A 25,544-nucleotide genomic window follows, 5' to 3' on the forward strand; every position below is an offset into this window, starting at 1 on the left:
TATATATACTTTATATATTTATATACTATATTTATATACTATATTAGTTTATAGATGCACACACATTTTCAACAAAAACTTTCATAACTTGTGCAAATAAAAACTTTCAGTGTTCATAAACATTTCCTTGATTGGAACTCTGAAAGTTGTGTTTATGATTCTGAGGTCGAACAGCCTTCATTATCAGTGTGTGCTGTGAGCCTTTTAGCAGCTGCCTGACCAAACAGCCATCCAAGGGAAGAACTGTTTTTACAGATTACTTAAAAGCAGCTCAGTCCAAAAGAATGGAAAAAATCTTTTCATCTAAAACACAAGGTCTTGTTAGAATAAAAGGAGTTGGTTTTGGAAGAAATGAAATTAAGCACTTTACCAAGTTCTTGTGGAAACAAAAAGTAAGTTCCAATTTGTAGACCTGAAACATTTTTTCAGTGTTGACATGCATCTGACATTTGCTTGGGCTGCTGTTTTGCCTTAGTATCTGTAGTTCTGGGTCTCTTCCCTCTTTCTCTTCTGATGTTATCCACAGCCATGAGAAGATACTTACCTACAGACTAGGATGGACTTAAATTCCATTATACACTGATTTATGTTATTGCTGAGCTATAATAATAAACCACGAGAGAGGGAATCTGCAGAATACATTTAAGATGTCACCATAAGGCAACTGGGAGTATAAGGACGAAAAATTATAACCAACACAAAGATCCATGATGATTCATAAGCTTCATATCTTAATGTTGATGTAACAGCAAATAAATCACTCTAGACTGACAAGCTGAAACAATATTGTAAAGTTCAACGTCAGTATTGCTAGCTGAAAATATTCAGAGCTGTTCATCTCAGAGAACTGTTCAATACACAGAATTTTTGTTTTAATTCAAAGAAAAAGCTAACATCCAAATATCAGAATTTCTACCTAGAAAGAAATAACGTATTTCCATCAGCTCTATCACCACAACATAAAACAGAGCAAACCATGGGTCTATTGCATTTTGCATATAGTGATTTGTTCACACTTAAAGTAGGCAGATTTCCTTTTTTTAATTTTGCTTTTACTGATTGGACCTCAGAAAATGTAACACCTGTTGTTTTTCTTTCTGTCATTGTGTAATGCTCTCAGAACATCTTTACACTTCTATAAATTCTGCTATAATTATTCTACCATCGGGCCTATATTTTGGGTTTCTCTCTGTCCCCATTAAATGGTTGTAACAAAGCAGTTGCATTTATTATTTTCTGCACTGGCAGCAAACATCTTGACCAGGTAGCCTTTAACTAATAACCTAAGTACAGACTTACTGCATCCTTAGTAGATGCAATCTTTCAGTACAACTTTGATGCTTCTACGTCTCCTATTTTTGTCTTGAAAAATACCTAAATGAAACCTGTCTCAAATGGTGAAGGTATAAGTCAGTATCTTACAGTGAATGAAACAGGTGGAGGTATAAGTAAACCTCAAAAAACCATGATGATGGAGTTGGTCATATAAAACTAAACCAATCCAAAATATGACCTTTATTGAAATATAAATCTGAAGAGAATTTTCAGAGTTATGAGAAAATCCTTATGGAAGTTGCTATTGAATTTCTGAATACTAAATTCATAATTAACTATGGATAAATTACATTTATAAAATCAATAATTAAAAGTCACCCAAAAAAAGTTAATTAAGAAATTATCAAGGCTAATCAAAATCTTAGTGTAATATGCATGAACATGAATAGGAATCATATTTAAGGAAAAAGATGATTCAACTGAAATGTATAATTAGAAATAACATATTCTGGTAAAATATATACAAAAATAAAAGCACAGAAATTGTATTTGAGATTTGATCTGACTAGAAGCTTGAGAAGCAAAACAGACTGACAATATATTATTAAGAATTGCTTCAAATACAACCATATTACATATTTGACATAAAAAATAATATATAAATATAATAACCAGTATCTGGTCATCTGTCACTATTTTCTACTGTCACCAACAAAAAAATTATCATGATACACTGCTTATGGATACAGCTAAACATCTACTGTAAAGCTCTGCCTTAATAATCTGTCCTTCTCTTAGAGTGAATAAGTGTTCAAAATCGTAAATGTTTTTTTCATAATAACCTTACATAAAAATGAGTAATTCAAATGTACAATATTGTCAGCAGATTGAACAATGAAAGAGGAAGATTACTATCATGGTAGTGTAGCACGTTTGTCAATAGTTTAGTGGAGTAATATATGGAAATAAAAACTTTTTGAATATGCTTGGTTGAAAATAATCTATTACTGTTAACACTAATTTCATCGTGTGACACTCTGCTACGTTATCTCCACTTTGTAAGGCAGACGTACTTCACATAGAAGCTTGAACTCTAATCTCAGGCTTCCATTTCAAAAAAATCATATAAGTAAGTAAAATCACATGCAGTTTGGTCACAAGCAAATACATGTGGAAGTCACAAACTGCAGAGTAGTCTTGAAAATTATGAACACTGTTGCCTCAGCCAGAAGTGATGCTTTATCAATAATAATGACTATAACAGTCAGTCAGTAGGGACTAAGTTCAGCTCTAGTTATATGACACATATAAGTTCTGAACATGCATTATCACCGGTTGTTATACACAGAGTGTTTCAAAAGGATGGACCCAATTTGAAACCACTGTATCTTTGAAATTGAGGCCATCTTTTTGAAACACCCTGTATATTTACACTTTATTGTTTATAATTTGAGCATTTTTGTGAAGGAAAGGATAAAGAAATATTAAGCATTAGCCAAAAGAAATGGTTTGCATAACAAGAATCTTATTAATACTTCAGAAACATCTATTTGATAGGTTGTTTAGAAAAAGAAATGCCTAGAAATAACATTCCCCTCAAATCTTCCTTCTGAATCTTACAGTCAACTCTAATGTTCACAGAAATTTTCCTCATATCCCACTGGACAAGACTGTGTTAATCAAGGTCAAAACCAGTAGCTTATTATTACTTGCCTGGAGGTAATAGAAGAACTGTCCCTCCTAAAGCAACCTTGCTCCCTGGAAGGTTCTCGCAAGTTCCTCTCTATGTATCCAACATGATGAAATCTGTTCCCTTAAATACTAATTAATTTACATAAATGACTTGTTCATTTTTCTACCTATTACCTTAAATGTACCTCTTCTGTTAATCAAAGTATAGATAGATCTACCTTAACTAAAAATTTTCTTTGCTTCTTTTGGACTGTGGACAGAGCTGTTGTCAGACTCCGCACCTTCTATTTTAGCTCCTTGTAAACCTGGAGAATGCAGATGTTTTCTGTATTTGCTTCAAAGACTAGTCTTCTATTAATTTCTACATTACCTCTATGAGAATTGCTTCACTTTATCTCTTTATACGTCTGTCTACCAGATTAAAAAGTGTGTCTTGACTTAGATGTAAAGATTCATCTGAGTAAATAAATCTAACTTTTCCCCTACAGTTCATCAGAAAGACTGACTAAAATCTAAGATGTAAATGTTACTGTATTTAAAGTTACTGACTTCAAATGCTCAGTCTGCTGTATTCACATTTCTCATCTATCTTTAATTTTTTACATGCCTTTTCATGCATCTAAAACTCTTTGGGATTTGAGTTTGGAAAGGCCTACTGTAGTGTAATTCACCTAATATACCATGGCACTGAACACCAGCATAGTGAGGTAAAATTACTCTTCAAAATTACCTGTATAGCAAGTGCTCGGGCTACAAGACTTCTAAGATATTGTAACGGGTCTTCTGGACCTTCCCACTTCGTTTGCCATGTGAGGGGACACTGAAACATAAATATATTTACTGAAAGTATCCATTTCAAAACCATAATCATTACATTTTAAGCTAGCAATTTCAATGAAATTAAAAAAATCTGGAGATCAAATATATCTACAAAGAAAAAGAAGGCAATACAAGTAATATAATGATCAAAGCATACAATCACTAATAGGAAGGTCATATTCCTGCAAATTCTTTCTGTGGCCCACAGAGATACAGTGTTGACAGAGAACTTAAAAGAACCTCTGCCATGCAATAACGAAACATCAGTAGGTTCCACAAACACTTCAAAAAGGCCTAAGTTGATTCTTTCTTGGAAAGCCACAATGTCATCTTTCAACTGCAGCTGCAGGTTTCCACTCCTTTGCTGCTGCCTCCTCAGACTTGAGCATGCAGTCGTGTGGCTCTGTGGTAAAGTGAATCTGGTACAATTCTCTGCGTGGTTACCTTCTCAACTCTAGCACAAAACCATGTCCCTAAGAACCTCGTCTATGCAACACTTTCAGGGATGGTGACTCAACCACTTCCCTGGGCAGTCTGTTCCAATGCCTGACAACCCTTTCTGTCAAAAAAAAATTCCTACTATCCAATCTAAACCTCCCCTGGCTCAACCTGAGGCCATTTCCTCCCATCCTATCATTTGCTACTTGGGAGAAGAGACCAACACCCTCCATGCTACAACCTCCTTTCAGGTAGTTGTAGACAGTGATAAGGTCTCCCCTCAGCCTCCTTTTCTCCAGGCTGAACAGCCCCAGTTCTCTCAACCACTCCTCGTAAGACTTGTTAGATTTCATCCTTATAAGGATAAATGAATTAATTGTACCTACTCCACAAGAATTTGTAAAGCACACTGAAATTGCATCTGTCAGATTCTTGTACTTAAGTGAAAGGGAATCAATGTAAATCATTACCTGGGGATTATTGCACAATACTGAAGATGCTGAGCAGAATAAACAGTTTATACTGTTTAACATTTAGAGTTGCATTTCAGGAAGGTTCACAATCTCACAGCATAGGAGCAGAACAGATTTTCAAAATCTGACGACAGAAGTTTGTAAAAAAAAGTAACTTTCAAAGTAAATACTCCATGTGAACCTCTTATAGATAAAAACCAGAAAATATCTGGATCTGTGGACACTAATTAAGAGTCAATTGAATAAACTAGAAAATATTCAAGAAAAATAATAAGCACAGTTAGCTGCATGCTTTTTGCATAATGATTTTTTTGAAAACTTTTTGTATTCAAAAATATTATCCTTGAATTTTTGCAGAATCTTTTGCTAGATATGCATTTACAGGCAGCTCACCAATCTATCATTTAGAAGGCATTCACCTAATGTTGCTAATAGATCACTCTAAATTACTCTAAGTTTAAAGTAATAGCTTAGCTAATTGTTAGTATGGAAGCATTGTTCAGATGTACACTAACATCAATTTTGCACAAATAAGGCAAATTGCTGAAACCATTAGAAGTCACACGTTTATTGAGTTTCACATTTCTGTTGGTAATCTACCAGCATCTTCAGGTGCTATAATCTTAAAAGAACTACAGTCTGGGTGCTTTCAGAATATAAGTTTTTTAAATAGTCCTTTGTTATGTAATGCGTGACCACACTGAACTAAACAAGAACAGCGTATAGAAAATACATGAAACAAATCACTTTAATATGATAAACATGGTGAGGTCTTAGCTGCTGCAAATATTGCTTCATGGTCACAATCCAATAAAGTGATCTGTGTCATGGCAGTAGGTAAGTAAGCAGATGAAATGTCAGAAATACTTTGTTCAATATATCAGGAAGCACTGAACTGATGTTTGTGAGAGATAAAAATGCACAGAATCTTTAAGTACATTTTTGTGACAGTGATCAGCTTCACAGCTCCTGTTGCTTCCAATTTAAGAGTGCAGCTAAAGCCCACAAGCAAGCCACACTCTCTCGCTCAGTAACAAGAAACATAACTATAAATACTAAAAAACAGCCATTACATGTATAATTTGTATTCACCATGACTTTTACTTAGCACCAATTTCTACCAGACAGTCAAAACGTGTTTAAAAAGGCAATGAAATTGCTAATATGAAAGTGTTAATTTATTCTAATTATACCACAATTTTGCTAACAAATGCTGTCTTGTGAATCTGAAGAGAGAATTTAATTATCATTTTAATTAAAAATTTGATAGATCAATACATGCATATCAATCTTTTTAACAGTACTTGATCCTCACATGAAGATAAACAAGATGTTAATAGGAATTATCATTCATTGTAGGGCCAATCTCAATGTCTGCACATTTGTATCAACACAATTTATCAACTGCTGCAGGTGAATCAAAACCATGGAGTTTCATGTCAATGTTTGACTATCTTTGGAATCCAGTTACTGAGCTATTAATGACAGAGCATGTAAATTTGCAGTCACTGATTGTACCAGTTTAATAACATGCCCAGTGTGATCCCAGAAAACATGGAAAAGGCACATGTAAAAATTTTGTTTGCTTTTGTTGTATAGAGTGAGATGATAGGTCAGCATGACAGGTACAGCTTGTCTGGTGTGATATGACAATAATCCATAATGAATAAATGCAGAGAGCGGATTGTGATTACAACTGCAAAAAAAACTTACAGAAACTAAAAAAATTAGGAAAAGGGACAGATTTACATGTTCTACTGGCTAATGTATTTGACTTATCTAGCATGATTTGGTGTTTGAAATGGAAATGCTATTCCACAACTTCTAATCTTAGTGGATTTGTCCTTGAGAGAAAGTTTGACGGAAGCATAATATACTCAGAAGCTTCTGCAAGTACTTGAAGCAACATTTTTCTGGGTTTTCATTCCAGAAAAACTATGGTTCTGTTTTAGAGTCACTATTAATAAAAGAACTTCATTTTACAGTCTCTATCAATAAAAGAAAAAATGGTGACATGAAAATATGTTACAGAACTTTGTTCAGTTTCCTTGGGTTTTTTTCATTGCATGTAATACAATGTCACGACAAAATGACTTACCTTCTGATTCAGCAGAGCGCTTGCTAGTCTTTGTACTTCAGAACTCAGTAATGAGGTACCTCTGATAACTTTACTTAATGAAGCAAGTGACTGATGGACACTTTGCACAAGGCGAATGGCATTGAATTGTTCCAGAGTAATGAATGATAAGATTGGAGATCCTTGTTGCTCCACAGGAGGAGACACCTTCTGATGAATCAGGTTAGAATTCTAAAAAAGAACATGTGATGTCTAGTTAATAAACTCAAGGAAACTATTACGTTATACAAAGCATTTTTTGTTTAATTTGTAATACTTCACATGACCTTGTTACCTTGAAGTAATTCAGATATCCCTCCTTTTCTGACACTGGATTAAAACTGTAATGATACTTTCAGTATTGTCTGTGTGATGTTCAATAAAGCCACCACTCTTCTGATTTGCCTCTGCCTACCCAATTACTTCAAAAGTGCTGGAATTTCTGAAAAGTCTCCATTTAGCTGAATCGCTGCTTTCAGTGTTAATCTGTCAATATAAAAAGCAGTAGTGTCCCCAGCACAACAAGCCTGTATTGGGCACTATAAACCATGCTGCCAGATATAGCTCTTGTTTTGATAAGACTAGTTCAACCTCAAAGCAAATTAAATATAAATAAATAATAAATACAAAATAAATATAATATTATGTGTAAATTCTGAGTAACTCAGGCTCTGAGATGTACTGCTGCTTTCACATTGACATTTTTATTACTTACTTCCATTCCATTACAGCCACTGAAACCCCAAATTTTTTCAATAATTTCCAGAGATGCTGCACTGAATTCCAGTTACGGAACTTAAACCTTTATTGGAAAATTATACAAGGCACGAATGCAAAAAGAAAACCCTAGACTTCGGGAGAAAAATGTTTTCCTATTTCAATTTCTAGTATTTTATTTAAGGTAAAATTAAATTTTACTTTCACTGAAGTATCTCCTAATATAAAAAATAGTTTTGACTTTTTTCAGATTAAATAAACTTCTGAATTGTCACATGGCATCTTGCTCTCCAGAACACACAGGATGTCTGCCTCCATGGTCATTCACAGGCACTGTAATTTTGTCAGAACTTTCACTTGTTTTTCTTTTCAAGCCCATACTGCACTCAACTACCAAGCAAAAATATGAGAAAATCTAAGTGAAAGAGTAATACAGATATTTTGGTTTATGACTAACTGAAAAATGAAGGATAAGGTCTTCTCTCCATTATTATAAACTTATACAACAAGGTTACTTACTGTTCAAAGCGTAAGAAACGTACAGTATTTAGATATGTTATGTTTTGTATTTTTGTCTCTGCATGCATCCTGACATCACAGTACCAGTTTGACTTCAATTTTTCTGAGGCGATAGTTTGCTGAGTATATATAAAATGTAATGTAAAACTACCACAAGCTATTGGATAATTTCTCATTAGAGTATTTAATTGCACACAAAATGAAGAACGACGACATTGCAACTTGCAGGCTTTGCTCAGTCTTTCAGATACAACTTAGTAAAAGAGAAAGCCTCTAAGTTCCTCAATACTGAGGAACTCCTATGAACTGCATACTTATTTCATCACTGTTTTTAATGCTTTCTCCTGATAATTTGTTAAAACAACCCGTCATTTTTATAGGAAAATTAAATATGAATACTGATATCAGTTTATACATTTCAAAGAATCATCACAGAATGGTTTCAGTTGGAAGGGAGCTTAAAAATCATCCAGTTCCACCCTCCATACCATGGGCAGGGACACCTTCCACTTGGCCAGGTTGCTCAGTGGCCTTGAACAGTTCCAGAAATGGGGCATCCACAGCTTCTCTGAGCAACCTGTTTCAGTGCCTCAGCACCCCCAGGGTAAAGAATTCCTTACATCTAATCTAAATCTACCCTCTTTCAGTTTAAAGCCATTACCCCTTGTCCTATTAGTACATGCCCTTGCAAAAAGTCCCTTCCCAGCTTTCTTGTAGGTCCTAAAGAGGTACTGGAAGGCTGCTATAAGGTCTCCCTGGAGCCTTCTCCAGGCTGAACAACCCCAACTCTCTCAGCCTGTCTTCCTAGGAGATGTGTTCCTGCCCTCTGATCATCTTCATGGCCTTCCTCTAGACTTGTTCCAACAGGTCCATGTCCTTCATATGTTGGGGGCCCCAGAGCTGGATGTGGTACTCCAGGTGGGTTCTCACCAGAGCAGTGTAGAGAGGGAGAATCACCTCCCTTGACCCACTGGTTATGCTTCTTTTTGATGCAGCCCAGGATATGGCTGGCTTTCTGGGCTGCAAGGGCATATTGTCAGGTCATGTTGAGCTTGTCATCAACCAACTTTCCCAGGTCCTCCTTCTCAGGGCTGTCCTCAATCCATCCTCTGCCGAGTCTGTATTTGTGCTTGGGATTGCCCCAACACATATGCAGAACCTTGCACTTGACCTCATTGAACTTCATGGACCACCTCTCAAGGCTGTCAAGGTCCCTTTGGATGGCATCTGTTCCCTCCATTGTGTTGACCGCATCACACAGCTTGGTGTCATAAGCAAACTTGCCGAGGGTGCACTCAATCCCACTGTCCATGTTGTCAAAGATGTTAAACAGTGCCAGTCTCAATACCAACCCCCAAGGAATGCCACTTATCACTGGGCTCCACCTGGACATCAAGCCTATGACTGCAACTGTTTGAGTGTGACCATTCAGCCAATTCCTCATGCACTGAATTGTCCATCCATCAAATCCATGTCTCACCAATTTAAAGAAAAGGACGTCATGTGGGCCAGGGATAAATGCTATGCACAAGTCCAGGTAGGTGACATTAGTTGCTCTTCCCTTATCAACCAGTGCTGTAACCCCGTCACAGAAAGCCAACAAATTTGTCAGGCACAATTTGCCCTTAATAAAGCCACGTTGGCTGTTACCAATCACCTCCTTATGTTCTGTGTGCCTTAGCATAGTTTCCAGGAGGATCTGCTCAATGACCCTGCCAGGCACAGAGGTGAGACTGACTGGCCTGTAGTTCCCCAGGTCTTCTTTTTTTCTTTTTTAAAAATGGGGGTTATGTTTCCCCTTTTCCAGTCAGTGGCAACTTCACTGGACTGCCATGTCTTCTCAAATATGATGGGTAGTGGTTTAGCAATTTAATCTGCCAGTTTCTTCAGGACCCACAGATGCATCGCATCTGGTCCCACAGACTTCTGTACCTTCAGGTATCTTAGATGACTTCGAACCTGATCTTCTCCTCCAGTGAGTGGTTCTTCATTCTCCCAGTCCCTGCCTTTGCTATCTGCAACTTGGGTGGTATGGCTAAAGCACTTGCCAGTGAAGACTGAGGCAAAAAAGGCATAGAGTACCTCAGCCTTCTCCATATCTTGGGTAATCAGGTATCCTGTTTCCTTCTGGAGAGGGCCTACATTTTCCCTAGTCTTTTTTTTATCACTGATGTACCTATAGAGGCGTTTCTTGTTGCCCTTGACATTCCCGGCCAGATTTAATTCTATCAGGGCTTTAGTTTTCCTAATCTGATCCCTGGCTGCTCAATTTCTCTGTGTTTCTCCCAGCCTACTTGTCCTTGCTGCCACCCTCTGTAGGCTTCCTGTTTGTGTTTGAGTTTGTCCAGGAGATACTTGTTCACCCGTGCAGGCCTCCTGGCTTTTTTACCTGACTTTGCTGGGATTCATCGCTCCTGAGCTTGGAGAAGGTGATCCTTTAACATTAACCAGCCATTTTGGGCCCCTCTTCTCTCCAGGGCTTTATCCCGTGGTTCTCTACCAAGCAGATCCCCGAAGAGGCCAAAGTCTGCTCTCCTGAAGTCCAGGGTAGTGAGCTTGCTGTGTGTCCTCCTCACTGCCGTGAGATCATGAACTCCACCATTTGATGGTCACTGCAGCCAAGGCTGCCCTTGAGTTTCACATTCCCCACCAACCCCTTGTTGGTGGTGACAACAAGGTCCAACAGTCAATGCTCTATTACTTTCCCTTAAAATCCATCATGTATATAACTCACATCAGCTTTAAAAATATCTTCATGACCTGCTTGGGAATTAAGATGAAGAACTGCTGAAGTACTGAGTGTTTTTCCTAATCATAAGAAACTGAAGATAGGCTCTAATCTTTAACATTAAATACTATATTATGCTATCAATCTTAAATGAGGTGTATTTTGAGACTTTGATAATTTTCCCTCTTTCACTTCTGTACTTGTTACTATCTAAGTACATTACAAGACTTAATATAGTCTCACTAAAGCTGCTCCAGAGCTTTTCTTCATTAACTTCCTAAACTCAAGCTTTTTCAAACTCTAATATGTTCTGAAAATTACCCCCTCAAAATGTATCAAATATAATGAAAATAAACTCATATACTTCCACTAGTTCTGCATTTGATTCAGAATTCAATTTTGGTGGTCATTGCGCATTTTGGAAATCTCCATTGACCTTTTGATGTACCTATTCTGCCTCCTCACTTGAGTCTCTCTGCCTGTTCTTTTAGATATCAGCCTCTCATTGTTTATTACATAAATTTTTCATTGTGGAAAATACAAAAAAGAATGAGCCTATATTTCTGTTTCATTGATTTTCATTGGTGAAAAAAACATTGTTCTTTTGTTAAAGCTGAGGTTCCTGATGCTTTAGATAAAAGAGCAACAACCCATTAATTTTCAGAACTATTTTTGCAATTGTGTTGCGGCACTACGCAACTTTATAAACATAAGAAAAGGCAGAACACAGCACGACATCTCACGACCACATATTCAGCAAAACTCATTTTGAAGCAGTTGCTTCCAAATTTTTATTGTGAGTGGGCCTTCTAGCTTTCACGGAGATACTAAAGGGTTTCCCTGGAACAAGGCAGAAAATGCATCCACTTTACAACAAAAATATAGCACTGGATCCTGTCTCTCTACTCATGACAGATAGTTATCTGGATATGATGTAACGCTTATGCAGCCCCATTGTGTATGCATATTTTTGTGCTTCTCTGAAAACTGTTATGTGATGGGCAACGCCTGAGTTCCACTGGACAGTGACTTCCAACTGATCCAGTGATGTGACAATGAAGTGCTTATATAGGTCCCAACCTACCCTCTGTCCTGGCAGAAGTCTATGTGGGAAGAGGACAGACACCAGGACACAGGCTGGCTGAATTATAATACTCTGATGGCCCAGCCCCAGCCAACAGGCTGTAGTGGGCCACCCTTCCACATAAAGGAAGATTTTTTTTTCTTAATTAGTGTAACATTCGTTTGACAAACTATTCAGTGATGGCTTCATTTTTTTCAGTAAAACAGTCTTTCATGCAAACTTATACTCAGCATCTGAGTATTTCTGGGTTTTTTTTTACTTAATGGTTGGTTCATGAGAGTATAATTTGATTAGTGTTAAGCTGTTATTAAATCACACTGTTATTAAATCAAACTGCAGAAGCAGTTTTAGGACAGTATTCATTACAAGGGTGTTTTCCAATGGCAAGAATTAAAATGTCTGTTTTCAAATGAAGCTAATATTGGTGAAAATGCCAAGACATTCTGTATTAGTCCAGAACAGCTGCATAGAAAGAGGAAGTTTGCTTGTGTAACTTTCAATACAGGAGTGCACTGATTTGAACCACATTTTAAGTATTTTATTTAAAGTAAAATTCAACGAAAAATTTCAAAGTCTGCATTCTGGTTGAGCTAATAAACACTGGATGAAGGGCAAGGAGTTTCCATGGTTCTGTTGTCATGGATAGACAGAGAATAATAAACTCCACAGCTACACAATTTCAGAATGTCTGAATAATTGAGAGTAACATTTAACAGGGCTTTGCAAAATGTATGCCACTAAGAGGAAAAATGGGTCCTGCAAATTTCTAGAAATATTTCTGAAAAAGTAACAACATAGAAGTCCTCAGTACTGTAGTAATATATAGGAATTATTTCCCATTTCAAAATGTCTAAACCAAAAACACCTAAAATTTCCAGTGTTACTGTTTGGCCACAAAAGCTGTGATAGCTCTGAAAACTGAGCACAAAGTACTACAATTCACAGAATCACAAAACAGTCGAGGTTGGGAGGAACTTCTGGAGATTGCCTAGTCCAACCCTCTGCTCAAAACTACAGCAGGTTGCCCAGGACTGTATCCAGTCAGATTTTCAATATCTCCAAGGATGGAGATGCCACCACCTCTCTGGGCAACCTGTGCCAGTGTCTGACCACCCTCACAGCCAAAAAACTTTTGTCTTCTGTTTAAACGGCATTTTCTTTGTTTCAATTTGCGCACATGGCCTCTTGTCCTGTCATGGGACATCACTGAGAGGGGTCTGGCTCTGTCCCCTTTATTCCTTCCCACGAGCCAATACACGCTGATAATATGCCCCTGAGCCTTCTCTTCCCCAGGCTGAACAGCCCTGTTCTCTCATCCTCTCTTCATGTGACAAGTGCTCTTGTCTCCTAATCACCTTAATGACCTTCAAAATCCTTGGAAATTGTTTCAAGGATTATTTGCTCAATAACCTTCCCAGGTGAGGCTAACTGACCTGTCATTCTCTAGATCTTCCTTTTTGCCCTTTTTAAAGAAAGGGGTGACATTTGCTTTCTTGCAGTCCTTGGGAATCTTCCCCCAATGACACCAATCTTTCAAAGATAACTGAGAGTGGTCTCACAGGGGCAGCAGCCAGCTCCCTCAGCACCCATGGGTGCATCCCACGAGGCCCTGTGGATTTGTTTATATTCAGTTTGCTGAAACACTCCCTAACCTGATCCTCTTCCACAGAGGGTAAGTCTCCCTTGCCCTGTACTCTCAAACTGCTTTTAGGGATCTGGGGTTGGTGAAGGCCAGACTTACCAGTCAGCAGAGGCAAAGAAGGCTTTTAGTACTTCACTCTTCTCTTTGTTCTTTGTGGCCAAGTCCTCATTTCCTTTCAGTAGAAGGCCTAAACTTTTCCTAATCTTTATTTTGTTGCTGATGTACCTGTACAAAACTTTCCTATTGCTCTTGTGATGGGTTAACAGCACCATACCTGCTGCTAAGTGACAGGCTGGAAAGTTGATTCCATGCCAGCGATACTCAGTTGTGATGGGCTGACCTTGGCTGGCTGTCAAGTGCCCACCAAGCCACTCTCTCATTCCCTTCCTCAGCAGGAAATCTTGTTGGTCAAGATAAAGGCAGTTTAATTTAAAAAAAAAAAAAAAAAAGCAAAGGCTGCATGCAGAAGCAAACCAAAACTAAAGGAGACAGGAGACTTGTTTTATACTTCCTACCAGCAGGCCATGCCCAGCCACTTCCTGGGCTTCAGTACATACAACAGTTGCTTTGGAAGACAAGTGCCTTAATATCAAATGCCCCCCCTGCTCCTTCTTCCCCTTTGCTTTTACTGCTGGCCGTGATGTCACCTGGTATGGAATATCCCTTCAGTCAGTTCTGGTCAGCTGTCCCAGCCATGTCCCCTCCCAACCTCACTCACCCCAGCCTACCGGCTTTAGGAAGGTTGGAAGACAGCAGTACTGCTCAGTAACAGCCAAAACATTAGTGGGTTAACAACATGGTTCTAGCCACAAGTGCACAGCACAGCACTGTATCGGCTGCTATGAGGAACGTTAACCAGCCAGACCCAGTACACCACTACAGCCTTTCACATCCCTCACCAGAATCAACTCTAGATATGCTGTGGCTTCCCTAACACCACCCCTGTGTGCTCAGGGTCTCTATACTCGATTTTCCTCCCAGCTGTCCCCAGCTGTCCCTGTTCCCTTCTTTTCAACATTTTTTTTTCCATTTGAGTTCTGCCAGGAGCTCCTTGTCCATCCATGGAGGACTCCTGCCATTACTTGGCTTCCTGCATTTTGAGACTTACCACTGCGTAAGGGCAATTCCCAATACCGACTCAGACTGAGAGAGGAATGGATTGAGAGCAGCCCTGCAGAGAACTTGGGGATATTGGTGGATGAAAGATTGGACATGAGCCGGCAACGTATGCTTGCAGACCAGAAAGCCAATCACACCCTGGGCTGCATAAAAAGAATCATGGCCAGCAGGTCGAGGACATAATTCTCCCCCTCTACTCCACTCTCCTGAGTCCCCATCTGGAGTATGGCATCCCAGAGGGTCCAGAGGACAGCCACGAAAATGATCAGAGGGCTGGAACTTCTCCCCTGTGACAACGATGAGAGAGTTGGGGTTGTTCCTGGTGAAGAGAAGGCTCTGGGGAGACCTTACCGTGGCCTTTCAATATTTAAAAAGGGCTTATAAGAAAGATAGATAAATACTTTATACCAGGGCTGTAGTGACAGGACAAGGGGCAACAGTTTTAAATGGAAAGAGGGTAGATTTGTATTGGATATAAGCAATAATTTTTTTTTATGATGAGGGTTTAGAGGCACTGGAACAGTTTGTCCAGAGCAGTTGTAGATGCCCCATCCCTGGAAGTGTCCAAGGTCAGACTGGATGGGGTTTTGAGTAACTTGGTCTAGTGGAAGGTGTCCCTGCTCATGGCAGGGGGTTGAACTAGATGAACTTTAAAGTCCCTTCCAGTCCAAACCATTCTATGACTCTATGATTCTGTACTAAAGAGTCTGAAGCTAAACATGAATGCTTCCAAAACTGAGAGGAAAAAAAGCTTTTACAGACTTCAGAATAGACAGGTTTTGTGATTTTACTTCCTCATAACTAGGAAATCATTTTAGCTCACATTCCGTGCCCATTCATGCATAATGAAAACAATGTATGACTGTTAACTTTAGCAGATATTCAACTATTTTGTGTATTCCAGTTCCCAGGTCTTTATTTAAAACTTCTGAAAACAAACATGATGCCTTCATTGAGCTATCAATAAAGAACTATAATGTAGAACTGTATAAAATATATGTAGAATTTTTAAAGATGCCTAGGCTTTTCCAAAGCTTAAAGCAAGTACTGGTGGAACAGACTATGAAAAGTAATTTTGATAAAGGGCATTATTATTCAAATTTTTTGAAACTTACTCAAGCAAATGTTCTCCAAAAAACCCTACTCGAGATCAGAGGCCATCCTACTCTACAGCAGAACTTAAAAATGTAAATAAATTGATCTGCTAACAGCATAAAAATGTTAGAAAATCAAAGAAAGTGCAAGATAATATAGGAATCTTTTTTAAGATATGGCTAGCAGTAAAAATGTAGGTCAAATACAGATGCATACGGTAACTCTACAAACAACGGAGAGAACACAGAAATATTGCATAATTCATTTTCCCCTATTTAAGTGGAAAAACAGATCGAGGAGAAAGACGAGGCCTACATCAGGTCCAGCTTCCCTTGTCAAAGAGCTCTTGGGCTTGATTATCTCCACCTGGGTGACTAAGACCATCAAGCGCCACAGGCACCACCACTGACTATGTGGCTTCAGCTTCATAATCACAGCAAATCTAGGACATGAGCTTTAAAGAATTAATGCTTTGAATTTGCGAAGCTAATGTTTAGTAATTATAAGGAACTAACCATTAGCAATATGTGCTGTTAACGAGCATTAATGTAGTGCGGTTTTGGTTTACTGTTTAAAATTGGCTTCATAAGTCTTCCAAAGACTACAATCAAAATCTCTAATTTTCTGATTGTATATGTATACATATATGCAACTGTTTTGCCTGAGCTCTTGCAAGGAAGGTTTGCAGTCCTTAAGGTATATTTAACTCTAGTTGGGAAGATATAATGGGAAGTGTCACACTGAAATATACTGCTATCTCATATACAGACTTCAACTAATTACATACATGTAAGATTGTACTTACCACCTCAAATGCATTTAATTTCCTTTTTCACTTCTTATGTTTCAGTATTCAGGATAATTCCTTAAACTTTACTTTTAATGTAGTTATTGGGAAAAATAAGTTGTCTTTTCAAATTACCTACTTTCCTACCTGATTAAGTTTCTTCCATAGGTTGAGAACAGGAGAAAGTTCAGTAGACCATATTTCTCTGTCAAATTTGCAGCCAGCAGTTACTGACCTGCTCAGGATCCGAAGCTGTGAAATGACCTGAGTGATGAGAATACAGATGAAAATCTTTAAGAAAGATAGACAAACTTCTTTTAGTACAAAAATAGAATAGCAAATACTCTCTGATTTATCTACGGACTACACTTTTCTGCATACTTAATTACTAATCATGATCTATTCAAAACACAAACAATACTCATATCAAGAGATATTACATACTTGAGCCTCATTCATATTAAGCCCAAAACAAACCAAAAAAATCCATATTTTTCTTATCACAGTCATTGCCTTTGTTCAACTATAATTGAAAAACTAATGAGGTGTATAATTAATTAAAAAGCCACTTTTCCACAAAATCTACAGACAAAACTCAAGCTCTGCCTTTAACTGGGCTCCATCTGTAATTTCAAAAAATCCCAGTTCATCAGGTCCAACTGCCTTTCATTGTTAGTAAATATGGTAACTCCACACATAAACCGATCAATTTTATATATATATATATATATACACATTTATAAAGAAAAAATAATGAAATTGAACTACTTCAGTGATATTGCAATCTGTCCATTAAACTGCATATAAAAGCCCTGGTATGTGTAGGTATTCTAGCTAAATTTTAGTTATTTTTCACAGTGTGTTTTTTGCAAGACATATTAGAGGACTTACTAATTCTCTTCTCTCTTGCTTGACTTCAAAAAATTAAACTCGATAATAAAAAATTTATTCATCGTTCAGAAGGACTGGACTATTTAGTTGTGAGACAGAATGAGGCGGGAAGCAAATTTGCTTCTGCTGGGGTTTGACTTATTTTCTATTCTTAAAGATGTGCAGTGATGTAGTGGGTTTTTTTGTTTTTCATTTTCTTTCACTGAAGCAAACAGCAGCTTCTTATTTATCAGCTCTGACAGGGACTATGAAGCACTACAATAAGATAGTACACTGAACCATTATTTTAACTTTTATAACATTTACTAGAATTTTATTCCGATGTGAAATGTCTTACAAGACAAAGAACAAAAGATAAATACATATAACATATAAATATATAAAATCCATCTCTACAACATATAAACCTATATTTAGAAAAATAAGTTTAAAAATACTTTTAATAAAGCTAAAATAGTATTATTTTCCATGAAAAGCTTACGTCTTAATATGTTAATTCTGAGAAAAATATTTTAGTTCCCTCAGAAATGACAATATAATCTGTTATCCTAGCGAATTATGCATACTCTGTAATTCCAGATCTCAGAAATGATGAAAATAAGATTTTTATTTCTCCGTTATATTTAAGGAACTAAAGTGAAATTAATTGCACATCCTAAAAAACACTATTAGTTGACAAAAGCCAGTGTCAAAGTACTTTAAGTCATGATCCTGCAGCTTGGTTTTGAAGAAGAACTACATGTATAGCTAATAAATATCTGGAGGAAGCATCTTACTGTACCACAACGTTACTTTTGTCTAGTCTGAAACTGCCAGAAAGGAGGGGAAGGAGTAGCTGCAGTCAAGGGAAAGGAGTAGGTGGAGTGAACAGAGCTTTGCCAGGAACAGGTGATGAGCCAGCTGGGAGCTCACAGGCAGGGACCAGAGGACAGACCAACACAGGTGGGGCTTTAGTACGTGTGTGCTACAGAATCCATTGAGCAAGTAGATGAAGTCTTCTTCTGACAGCTCCAGGAAGCCCCACAATCACAGGCCTTCATACCCATGGGAGACTTCAACCAACTCAGTATCTGCCATGAGGGCAATATGACAGGGTTCAAGGAATGCAGGAGATTTCGGGAATTTGTTGAAGACAATTTCTTTATACAGACAATCAATTAACCAACCAGGGGAGATGCTCTATTGAATTTGTTGAGAATGAATAATGAAGAACTGGTAGAAGATGTGAAGGCCAAGGACAGCCTTGGCTGCACCAACCATGAGATTGTGGAGTTTAAATTCCTGAGAGGAAAGCAAAGCAAGTAGCAGAATCATAACACTGGCCTCAAGAGACCAGATTGTAGCTTAGTCAGGGATCTTCTTGGCAGGATCTAATGGGCAACTGCACTGGAGGACAAAGGAGACCAGGAGAGTTGGTTCATCTTCAAGAACTAATTCCTCAAAGCACAAGAACAGTCCTTTCTGGTAAGCATGAAAAGCAAACCAAAGAACAAGCATGGCAGAAGATTGATCTGGATGAAGAGGAACATTCTAGTGATCTCAAATGCAAAAAAGTATTCCACATTAGATGAGAGCAGAGGTGGACTACCCAGAAAAGCTACAAAGATATTGCCCAATTGCTTTAGGATGGAGTGAGGAAAGCCAAATCTCAGCTGGGTTTGAAACTAGCACTGGATATGAAGGCCCACAAGAGTTTCTGCAATATTCTGGCAGCTAAAGGGAGGAAAATAAAATACAAGTCACTGCTCAGTATAGCTTGGTATGTAAAATACCATTTCATCTTCTCATTCTCAAAACTTAATTTTAAACGTTAATAATTATTTGTGTGCTCCAGTTATTGTCTATAGCAGAAAAGATTCTTGTTTAATTTAGAAAAAAATTATTTTCTATGATAAATGTTTTGGTCATGGTATCTTTATCATTCCGGTTATTCTTCCCCCTCTTCACTCTGTACTCATGCAAATGTTCTGGGAAGCAATAGAGATAATAAACACACATTTGTGCCTTCCAGATATCGTTCTTTTAGCTGTAGCTCTGGCTCCTATAATTTGTTTTTGGATAATTGCCTGACATCATTTGCAAAGAAATAAAACATTTATATCAAATATACTTTACTGGTAATTCAGTATCTAGTACTTCATATAAACTTGTATATTGATACTATGGAGCTGCAGGAAGTTTATGTGATTGCTTTGTGAATATGGAGGATGGAAAATATTAAGTATTGTATTTTTTTTTAAGTGACCTCATAGGTATAAACACTCAGCTTCCTATAGCTGAAAAGAATTTGAGAAGTAGTGACTGCAAGATCAAGTAATTAAAGTATTTTCTAATGCTGGTGTATAGAGCTAGCTAACAACTACATCTGTTTCTGCTTTGTATTTTTAATCAAAGTAGTCCAAAAATACTGGGATCTGGTTATCAAAAGTTAAGAACATAAATGAAACATAACCATAGAACCATTAAATCATTTTGGTTGGAAGATACCGTCAAGATCATCGAGTCCAACCATAACCTAACTCTAAACCATGCCCCTAGGAATTTCATCTAAAAGCCTTTTAAACACTTCCAGGAATGGCGACTCCACCACTGCCCTGGGCAGCCTGTTCCAATGCCTGACAACCCTTTCCATCAAGAGATTTTTCCTAATATCCAATCTAAACCTCTCCTGGCACAACTATTTCCTCTTGTCCTTTCTCTTGCTACTTGGGAGAAAAGACCGACATGCTCCATGCTACAACCTCCTTTCAGGTAGTTGTAGAGAGTGAGAATCAAAATAAATCAAGTTTTAACTCTCAGTGCTCTAGAGTACTGCGTCATACTATGATCTTTATCAAATGTTTAACTCTTTCCAGTTCATTCCAGTTCTTCTCCCATGTGTAACAGGTACGATGATACCACGACAGCACACTTTTCAATTTACTGTAATTTAAAAAAAAATAATGGTTTGGACTGAAAGTTTTGTACCGGTGGCTCTTTCAGCCTGAATACTTCTTGAAAATTTTAGCCTAGAACAGTCATTCACCTTCAAGAAACCGAGGAAAATACATTTTATTCATGTCAAAATATTAAGGTTGACCTCATCTTTGAGCTGCTTCAGCATCCCGAGCTTCTGTTAATGCACTGCAAATTTGATGGACATTTTTGTGTGTGTCATTTTTACATCCATGAAATCTCTCCCAATTTAGTAAAGTATTACAGATTGTAAAATAGTAACTCACATTATTGCTCAAGTATGATGACAAGTTTAATTTTAGAACTTAAATAATATTGTATTCTCACAAATCACAGTGAAGTTTCTTACACTGCTGACCAGTCTGTGCTACTTCAAATGAGCTGAAGCCTGAGAAAAGGTTTATTCAGTACTCTCAAATCAGTCGCTTTCTGAATGTTATGCAAATGAAAAGGGAAACGGATTTTTTAAATAAGATCATAGAATATTTCAGGTTGGAAAGGACCTTAGGAGGTCTCTAGTCTAATCTCCTGCCTCTCTGGATGACTTGTTCCATAGATTTACTGTCCTAATGATGAAAAGGTTTCCTCTAATACCCAGTCTGGACCCTTCTTGTTTCAGCTTATGTCCTGTAAAAACAAGAGAGTCAAATGCACAGACTGGGACAAAGAACGTATTAAGATTGTGAATGATCTGAATACAACAGGAGTGGGATGTATTTCGCTATTGGAATGACCGGGGGTATCACAAAAGTCTCCCAGGTTACATGGTATGTTTGCAGTCACTCCACTGACCTGTTTTCACCTCCAGGGAAGAGAAACAAGTTTGGAGTTAGAAGGGAAACTAGATTAAAAAAAAAAAAAGAGACGTATAAGGAATACATTCCTGGAGGCCACATGAAAGATAAAAATGGCTTTGTAAGGCATCAGGATGGGAATGAGAACACAGACTGGATGAGTGCCTAAAAGGAGACCTTGATTTAGCTGACAAAGTAAATATGATTAGGAATCTGTATTTGGTTGAGAGAGGGCACTGTACATAGTCACTGAAATAAAATTTAAAACAGACAAGCACAAATTTACCTCACCTACTTTCAGGTACTTACTTAAAGATTACTTAAAGTACAAAGATTATCACCTTAGCCTCCCTACATAATCAATAGACAGATCTTACGAGGGCTAAATGGTCATTCTGAAGTCCCTCCTACTGAGTACATAGGAAACCTAAGTTCTTCACGTAAGTATCTCAGATGGGTCTATGTTGTGTAAATGAGAATGAGGATTTTTGTTTCCTGGAAATCTAACTTAAAAAGCCAAGGAGAATTCAGGTCCTCTCAGTACACGATATATGTCTCACCATCAGGTCAACTTATTATCAACTTCAGATACCTATTCTAGGATGAGATTAATCATGCCTCAAACACAATACTTCTGTGACCACAAAGAGACACTGAAAGTGACCAGCAGAGATGCAGACATTGGGGTTTGCTGAATCATATCCTTTGCACCCTAGTTTGGAAACGTACCAAGCAGCTATGTATGTACTTATAATACTAAGGAAACTGAAAATTTAATCATAGTTGTATAAAATGGGGCACTCACAATTAAGAGTACTTTTAAAATACCTAACCTCTGAATGCCCACCTTTGTTACCTCAAAATAGTCTTTTTAATATATTATACACTAAAAGCTCTTATATGTTGTGCTATTCCAGTCCACATACACATCTAAATATTTTGAAAAAATGATAAGAGTGAAAAAATCTACCACAAAGCAGGGAAACAGTACCATCACTGAAAATGTGAGAAGGATGGAAAGAAAGGTAATCAAAACAGAAAAAAAAAAATCACCAATAATGGTCCATTTAAAGAGAGGTGAGAAGATTATGCAGAACTTGTACAATTCAGTCTTTGTAGAACCTGCGTGTTTTAAGTAAGGTAAACTAATCAAAACAGTATTTATATAAAAATTCAATAGAGTAATTCATTTGTGAACAGTGCATCTAATAAATATGAACAGCATACAGAAACTGCTACTGAATATTTTTTCCATTCTTAGTGGAAAATTCATACACTATGGCTTTTTGCATTGTCAGCACAGAAAAATATAAGTTGCATATATTAATAAAGGTGGGGTAGTCAAACTCAAAATGTCAATATTTATTTACCTAGTTATTAAACTAATTGAGCATCTCAGCTCTTTCATCTGTTGCATACTTTATGCATTTCTGTGGATATACACTGTTATGATATTGACCAACACATTACAGTAAAAAACCCATACATTTAGAGAAATTAGGAGAGATAATGAACAGAACAGAAAGCAATAAAGATAATGAATGAGCCAATGTGGCCTCATATGGAACTACCAGAAAATCATGTTAGACCTGAAAATTAAAATAAAAATTCACAGAGAAATAAAAATTAGGAAATGTCAAGATTTTAACTTTTCCTACCCTGGATCTTTGTAAAAACAGATTTCTAGGAAGACAAAACCTATTTCTGATCTTTACTCGTGCATAAGATCAGGAAAAAGTCTTGCCTTCAATAACTCACAGCTACTGCAGAAACTGCTGCTTCACAAATACAATATATAACAAACACAGGCTTACATCTAAGTCTTGTATTTATTTCATAAGCAATCTATCCTACAAATTATACAACAAAGTCAATTTTTACACTAGCATTACAATTTGAAAAAGGGGACTGCAATAAAGCCAAAAATTATATTGTGAAATTCTGTTAATGAATTTAAAAAATAATATAGGATAAATAATTTCTGAACTAAATACGATAACTGTTCTAGGAATACAAAATAGAAAAGATTTGCTAGTCAGATAACTGCTATATTTTCAAGACGATGTAACAGATAAAAGGATTTTTGTTTTTGTAGAAAAAGCTAACAAACTCCTCTCAGTAAATCTATAGACAATGTCAAAGGAGATACTCTACTGCCATCTGCCAGTTTTAAAAGGATGTAGTCTTAGCACAGAAACCACTTCTATGCTGCATTTCTCTAAATGAAACAATATGTCCCTTTACACAGTTGCTCAAGGAGATATTTCTGGTTTTATAAGAATTTACAGCTCAAACTAAAATATGAACTTATAACATAGTCACTTTGGTGAAAGCAGTAACTCAGCGCAATGCAACTATGCCTTCATTGTGCCACGAGAGGGGACGGGTCTCAGTCTGATGTGCCTCCTGACAGAACTACATGTTTCCATACTGCTCCCTGTAGTTTGGCTGCAGTAGTTCATGTAGCTGTGAAAGTTGCCTAAGGCCAAGCTGCCAATGGAACCTCTCTGACTGTCAGTCTCCCCACGTCCCTTACCCTCTTTGCAAGAGCAGGGTCCATGGAGGCTGTTAGGATGAGGGTACTCCTAACCGAATCATTCGCACTCCCTGTGGGTGAGTGAGAAACAGGGCAGGTCTACGCCTGCTCTTCTGTTGTTCCCTCTAGGTCACCTCAAAGCTGCTCATTCACTCAATAAGTAGGAATGGACTTGTTACAGAGATACATGCCTTCTTAACCAAAATATAAAGCAAACGAGGGAAGATATTTGCCACCACCTGTATCTTCTTTTATACAGAAGAGGATCATACACCTTTGATGCCAGAAGATCCTCTGTAGAGCAGGGGTTCAGCAGAGGAGGAAAGAAAATCAGCAGGATGCTGCCGATGGACAGCACAAGCCCACAGCTGACCCAGCCGGTGTTCACGTCGCACATTCTCACAAAGAACAACTATGGGCTTTACTTTGCAGAGGTCCCCAGGACACGTACCAGCTGGAGAACACAATGCTGAAAAGAAGGCTAGAAGAGGTGGTTGACCTTTGCTAATTACACACCCTGACAAAACTTAAGAAAACTGAAAAATTGTAGGCTAGAAACAGAAAACACGCAGAGTACCAATATGTTCTCATATAGATAGCACTGATCCTATGGCAGTTAATAAGGGCACTTGAAGTCCTGCACCGATTCCCTGCAGTGGTAAGGGCTGTGCTTTGCATTAGAGCACAGTACTGTGGCTCCCATTCTACTACATGGCACAGCATATTTCTTTTGTACAACGCCATAGGTATACACACAGTCCTCCCCATATTTTAAAAATTCATAAGTACTCAAATTGCTCAATTGCAGGGTAATAATAAATGCAGTTTGGCATTACTCATCGATTTCTGCTAGAGCCTATTAGTCATGCATTTGTGATGTGGGATGTATTTCATAAATGTCAGCAATTACATGCTCTGCACAGCTGATACAAGGGTTATAAAAACGTTAAATTATTTTAAGAAAATAGATTTATGTTCATCCTGACATCTACAGCAACAACATAACAAGTTCAAGAATAATTTCGATTGCATGCCTTTCAATAATTATACCCATATTGCTCTACGTGGCATGATCAGAATTACGGGGGAGCAGTGGATAAAAAATTAGGAACCAGTGCTCAGAGTCCCATTAAGGAGCTAGACTTTGAAACCGAAAATTCAGTCTGTTGATGAACACACAAGAAGCTACAGCTATCATTATACTACAATTGAACCTTGAAAAATAACCACACACCACAGCCCTACCATTTTATGCACAGTAGAACCATTGCAGTTAGATGTAGACTGTAATATTGGGTGGACAGACTCGGACTAACTTTACTTTAGCTGACTTGGGTAATAGCAGCAGTGCAGACCTGATGTGTTATCTCAAGTATGATCCTGCAATTCAAGAGTTCCACCCTCCCCTACACATGCTGTCTCTGTTGCTGTCATCAACAAGGTAAAAACCGGCATTGGAACTGTACTAAAATCATACATCTGACTACTTGCTGAAAAGACGAGCAGGTCAGCAACGAAGTTGAGAAAAAGAACCCAAGGATAAAATGCTATTACTGAAGTCAATGAAATCATTGCAATTATATTTAATGAGGCAAGGTTCACTTCTTGTCTCCTGACCCTGGTTCATACCTTGCTTGCCTTACTAGATTGCCCTACTGTTTTCCATTATTAGTTTACTATTCATTTTAACTCAGCAAGTATTCATCACAAAATTTTTTAAAAGGGCTATAAAAAAAGATAATTGGGTTTTTCTACAAAATTTCTAAGCTTCAAGCACAGACAGAACAGCAAAAGTAATTATTTTAAATGAGTCCTATATTTAGCAGCTACCCTAAGGTGTGATGAGTGATTCCTTTTGACTTCT

The 25,544-nt window shown here is 37.6% G+C and overlaps 1 protein-coding gene across 1 annotated transcript in view; it reads right to left on the reverse strand.

The window, feature by feature from the left end:
- The window catches only part of DYNC2H1 (dynein cytoplasmic 2 heavy chain 1), a 166,825-nt gene that overhangs the window by 22,265 nt on the left and 119,016 nt on the right, over positions 1-25,544 (reverse strand). Inside the window, exons 83-85 of the mRNA XM_065630345.1 lie at positions 16,652-16,768; positions 6,796-7,005; positions 3,698-3,787 (exon numbers count right to left, since the gene is read on the reverse strand). Of these exons, the coding sequence (XP_065486417.1) occupies positions 3,698-3,787; positions 6,796-7,005; positions 16,652-16,768 (417 nt within the window). The remainder of the gene's footprint in view (positions 1-3,697; positions 3,788-6,795; positions 7,006-16,651; positions 16,769-25,544) is intronic.

The sequence above is a fragment of the Caloenas nicobarica genome, chromosome 1 (assembly GCF_036013445.1).
Source record: "Caloenas nicobarica isolate bCalNic1 chromosome 1, bCalNic1.hap1, whole genome shotgun sequence".
Classification (NCBI taxonomy): Eukaryota; Metazoa; Chordata; class Aves; order Columbiformes; family Columbidae; genus Caloenas; species Caloenas nicobarica.